The 5,000-nt window shown below is 49.4% G+C and overlaps 1 protein-coding gene across 1 annotated transcript in view; it reads right to left on the bottom strand.

The window, feature by feature from the left end:
* Positions 1-4,885, bottom strand: part of kdm2aa (lysine (K)-specific demethylase 2Aa) — a gene marked incomplete at its 5' end in the record, with an annotated part of 26,039 nt that extends 21,154 nt beyond the window's left edge. Inside the window, 3 exon segments of the mRNA XM_080534867.1 lie at positions 624-717; positions 2,132-2,238; positions 4,847-4,885. Of these exon segments, the coding sequence (XP_080390993.1) occupies positions 624-717; positions 2,132-2,238; positions 4,847-4,885 (240 nt within the window).
* Positions 4,886-5,000: the final 115 nt, after the last annotated feature.

The raw sequence follows: 5,000 nt of genomic DNA, 5'->3' as shown, positions 1-5,000 counted from the left end.
CGGAAAATACGGTAATCATCATTTAATAATTTAGTCATTTAAAGGCAATATCAAAAAGATGGGTTTTTAGTCTTGACATTAACATAATGTGCTGAGGTTGCCTCCCTAATGTAAACTGGCAGTGAGACACAATCTGGGTGCATAAAATGAGAATGCAGCCTCGCCAAATCTCTTCTTTTGTACATGTGGTACACAGAGAAAACCAGCAGTCATGTAATGGCATGACCGTGTAAGGGCACCACGGATTGGGTGAGTAATCCCCCCACTGCTACCTAGTTAGCTATAACACTACTTTACATTGTTAGCAGGCTCACAAAACAAGCTGTGTTAGTCGACTAGAGATGTGTCGTTGACTTTCGACAACGCGGAAATGTGTTTACACAACACTGAACATTACATCAGATCCCGACATGAGGACCAAAAACATTATCAGACTGTGTCACATACTGACTCCCCCAACACCTGTACTAATACGCTACCTAGCGTTAGCTTCCTAGGAGCTAGGTTCAAGACGCCACACACAACATTTTAGTGTCCATTTTGTGTTTGGTTTGTTGTTTACAATCGGCCACGAGGGATTGTGGATAATGCGGTCCTGAGGACAGCGTAGTCCGGTCTCTCACCTTGCCTCCCCGCAGGATGTGGTACCAGACGGACGTGCCCCCGAAGTCTATGTGGAAATCTGTGTAGCAACCCTGCACACTCATTAAACAGTACCTAGGAGGAGGAGGAGGAGGAGGAGGAGGAGGAGGAGATGAGGGGGGGGGGGAGGGGGAGGAGGAGATGGGGGAGGAGGAGATGGGGGAGGGGGGAGAGGAGGCGGAGGAGGAAGGGGAGGGGGAGGAGGGGGTGGAGGAGGAGGAGGGAGGAGGAGGGGAGGAGGAGGAGGAGGGGGAGGAGGAGGAGATGAGGGGCGGGAGGAGGAGAAGGAGGAGGAGGAGGGGAGGAGGAAGAGGAGGGGGGGGAGGAGGAGGAGATGAGGGGGGGGAGGAGGAGAAGGAGGAGGAGATGAGGGGGGGAGGAGGAGAAGGAGGAAGAGGAGGGGGGGAGGAGAAGGAGGAGGAGGAGATGAGGGGGGGGGGAGGAGAAGGAGGAGATGAGGGGGGGAGGAGAAGGAGGGGGAGGAGATGAGGGGGGGGAGGAGGAGAAGGAGGAGATGAGGGGGGGGAGGAGAAGGAGGGGGAAGAGGAGGAAGAGGAGGAGAAGGAGGAGGAGGAGGAAGGGGAGGGGGAGGAGGGGGTGGAGGAGGAGGAGGAGATGGGGAGGGGGAGGAGGAGAAGGAGGAGGAGGAGATGAGGGGGGGAGGAGGAGAAGGAGGAGGAGGTGAGGGGGGGGAGGAGAAGGAGGGGGAAGAGGAGGAAGAGGAGGAGAAGGAGGAGGAGGAGATGAGGGGGGGAGGAGGAGGAGGAGGAGGAGGAAGGGGAGGGGGAGGAGGGGGTGGAGGAGGAGGAGGAGGAGGAGGAGGCAAATTAATCAAATTAATTAGTCAGATTAATACAAAACATGAGTTATTGTGTGTGTGGCTCTTCACCATTTCAAATAACTTAGTTTAATAAAAATGTACGTTTTTCAACGTTATTAAACAATGATTAACAATGATTAAGTGTTCCCAAAGAACTTAAGGAAACTATTAAGAAGGTGGCCTGGGGTGGTCCAGTGGTCTAGCACCGCGGTCTACAGTGCACACATTATGCCCATGTCGGCATGGGTTAGAATCCGGCCCCATGCCCTGCTGACATGCCCTCTCTCTCTCTCTCCCTTCTCCTCCTTACTTTCCTGTCTGTCTTCACTGTGTCTGTCCAATAACATTTAAAAATATAAAATATGAGTGGGACTGCCCGAAGAAACTTCTGGGACATCGATGTGTCCAGTTAGTCAATTTCAAAGTCAATGGTGCAAACGAAAGCAACAAGACAATCCCCAAACAAGGAAATGGTTTTGCAGGTGGCGGCCACAGACCACCTCTCTCTCCTTATCCTGTGTTTTAGGGCTCACTTCTGGTCTTTGGGGTACAGTAACAGAGGCTCACTTCTGGTCTTTGGGGTACAGTAACAGAGGCTCACTTCTGGACTTTGGGGTACAGTGAGAGAGGCTCACTTCTGGACTTTGGGGTACAGTGAGAGGGGCTTACTTCTGGACTTTGGGGTACTGCATGTCGGTGATGGAGTTGGTGGAGTCTCTCTGGCGCTCCTTCAGGTGGCGCGGCCACATGTTGTCCACCCAGTCGATGATGTCCACCTGACAGGAAACAGGAAGCACGTCAGTACAGCCAGACAGGAAACAGGAAACAGGAAACAGGAAGCACGTCAGTACAGCCAGACAGGAAACAGGAAACAGGAAACAGGAAGCACGTCAGTACAGCCAGACAGGAAACAGGAAGCACGTCAGTACAGCCAGACAGGAAACAGGAAACAGGAAGCACGTCAGTACAGCCAGACAGGAAACAGGAAACAGGAAGCACGTCAGTACAGCCAGACAGGAAACAGGAAGCACGTCAGTACAGCCAGACAGGAAACACAGTGTGAGGTCTCAAAACAAAACCGAGAAATGACTGTATTGAAATGACTGTGTTGAAATGACTGTTGTGTCCAGGTTGTTTTTTTATCAGGCAAATACATTTCTGGAAAGGTATCTAGATTGCTGTGCATGAATATGGGTGTGCGTGTGTGTGTGTGCGGACGTGTGCGGACGTAGCTCCTCTGCCGGAGCGCACCATTCTAAACATCTAAGCGCACACCCGTCGTAACTGCCGCCGTAAATGCAGTAATGTGCAGAAAGATATTGTGGCGATTAGTTTGGACAATGTGTCTGGTTTCAACAATCAAAGTTGCCTTCAAACAAGCACTCCAAAGTGGAAGAGTCTATCGCCAGCAATGGCGTCCCTACGACCCAACCCCAGAACACCTGTTGGGCAGCAGGGAGACTCGAGAGGACTTCTCTGACTGGGTGCAGCCGCTGAACGAGCAACAGTGGTCGGACTTTCAAGTCCAGGAGAGAGTTTACCGGAGCAGTTTGGCAGACCGGAGCCGCCATGCTGACACTTACGTTTCATCGGGGGATCCGAGAGGCTGGCTCCGTCTCATTTCCCTCAATGGAATGTTCTTCGGGAACGGCGTGTTTGCACCTGGGAACCACTGTGACAGACACCCGCTCGGCTTCCCCCTCCTGAGGTATGTCGCACGGGTTCCACAGCGAACAGGAGGGCGGACTCGGAGTCCCTAACTTTGAGTGGACTTGTGTGGCAAAACTGGTTGTTGGCTCAGCACTACTGTAACGGACTGTTTCCATAATGTCAAAATGCACTGTTAATATTTATGTCCTTTAGATATTGTACATGTATGTGGACATAAATAAAGCATTTAAAATGTGTGTCTGGGTTTCCGTTAACCGGTAATTACCGGTCTTTGTCCGATAAAATCTGTTGAAGTCCGACATATTTAAACCTCTTCGGTCATAATGTCCGGTGAAAATAACCGCTAAACCCAGTAGCCCATTCGGCGGTAACCCGCCCCATCTGGCAACCCTGTCTCTCAACGGCGCGAGTAGTTTAGTCAGTTAATTTAGTTTGATCTAGTCTAAATAAAACCACTGCAGTGACCGGAGTCAAGGTTATTGTTCTGCGTGTTTTGGATGTGCTAGAGCACAGTGAATGACCACCGAGGGCCGTGAGATGCGGCTAGTAAAGGACGCTAGCCATCTCAACCCCGTTCATTGATTGAGCCTGCCGTGCCCGTTCCAGCCCTGAGTCGGGAGAAGTACTACGGGAGTAGTGCGCTACTATCGACAGCCTGGGCTACTGGTACCATTAGATTAGGATTGATTAGTTTAGGTTGACAATACCACACTACATTTGAGTTTAGGGATATCAATGTTATATTTGTGTATGTTTTATCTTTATGTATTAAATGTTATAATTGTTCCACATTTGAGACCTGTCTTCCCCCCACTCAGTTATTCAGTCGGTGTCCATCATTTAAGTTCAATTTAGTCTATCTATCTATCTCTAGTGTTAGAGTTTAATTTGTGCCACTAAGTTGAAATAGTCCACGGGTGTGTATCCCCCGATACATCCTCCCCATTCTCATACTCCCGAGTCCGAGTAAGTATGATTTGACAGGCAGCTAGACTTAATGCCTTCCCAATCAGCGAGACGTGGTTATAGAATTGACGTTGTTTTATTGATAAAAAGGGTAAAACTGGAAAGAGAATATAGAAAACGTACATTACTGTCGTGAAACTATTTAACACACTTCAGTTAACGTAATGTGGAGTCCGTTCATTGATCGATCGATGCAGTCCGTTCAAATAGCCATCAAAAGCTAAACTAGGCATACTTAAAATGACCAATTACATACTCAAATCCCATTAATGCAATTGAAATAAACATCTTAGCCTACAGTCGTAATTCAAAGTAGCAAAGGTGACTAGGCTGCCCAGTGTGGCGCGCGTGCAGCCCTGGACATATGCCATAATAGCGCATGCGAATCATGAACGCCTATATTATTATATAGTTCGCGATCTAATCGTATCGGATGAGAAATAGACATTAAATGGCATAGGCCTATATAGGCTACACAACAGCTAATCACCGCGACAAACACCTATATTATATTCTAATATGATGACCGGAATTTCTCCCGTTTGTCCGACACATTGAAATCTTCCCGGACACGTTGACCGGCACCAAATTTTTCTAACGGAAACCCTGGTGTGTGTGTTTGTGTGTGTGTGTGACTGACCGAGGCGGGCCGTTTGACCAGGTTCTCCAGCTTGGTGTGTGTGTGTGTGTGTGATGGTGTGATGGTGTGTGTGTGTGTGTGTGTGTGTGTGTGTGTGTGAGGCTGACCGAGGCGGGCCTCTTGACCAGGTTTTCCAGCGTGGTGTGTGTGAGTGCAGGGTTTCAGGGTTTTTCCTGCATAGACAATTTTGAGGCGGCCGCCTCCGTCATATTTCTAGCCGCCTCCAATTCTCGACAAAACTCTGACGGTCGTATTTTCTAC

This window comes from Nansenia antarctica, assembly GCF_963989245.1.
Source record: "Nansenia antarctica genome assembly, chromosome: 6".
Taxonomy (NCBI): domain Eukaryota; kingdom Metazoa; phylum Chordata; class Actinopteri; order Argentiniformes; family Microstomatidae; genus Nansenia; species Nansenia antarctica.
This window is presented reverse-complemented; position numbering and strand designations above follow the sequence as displayed.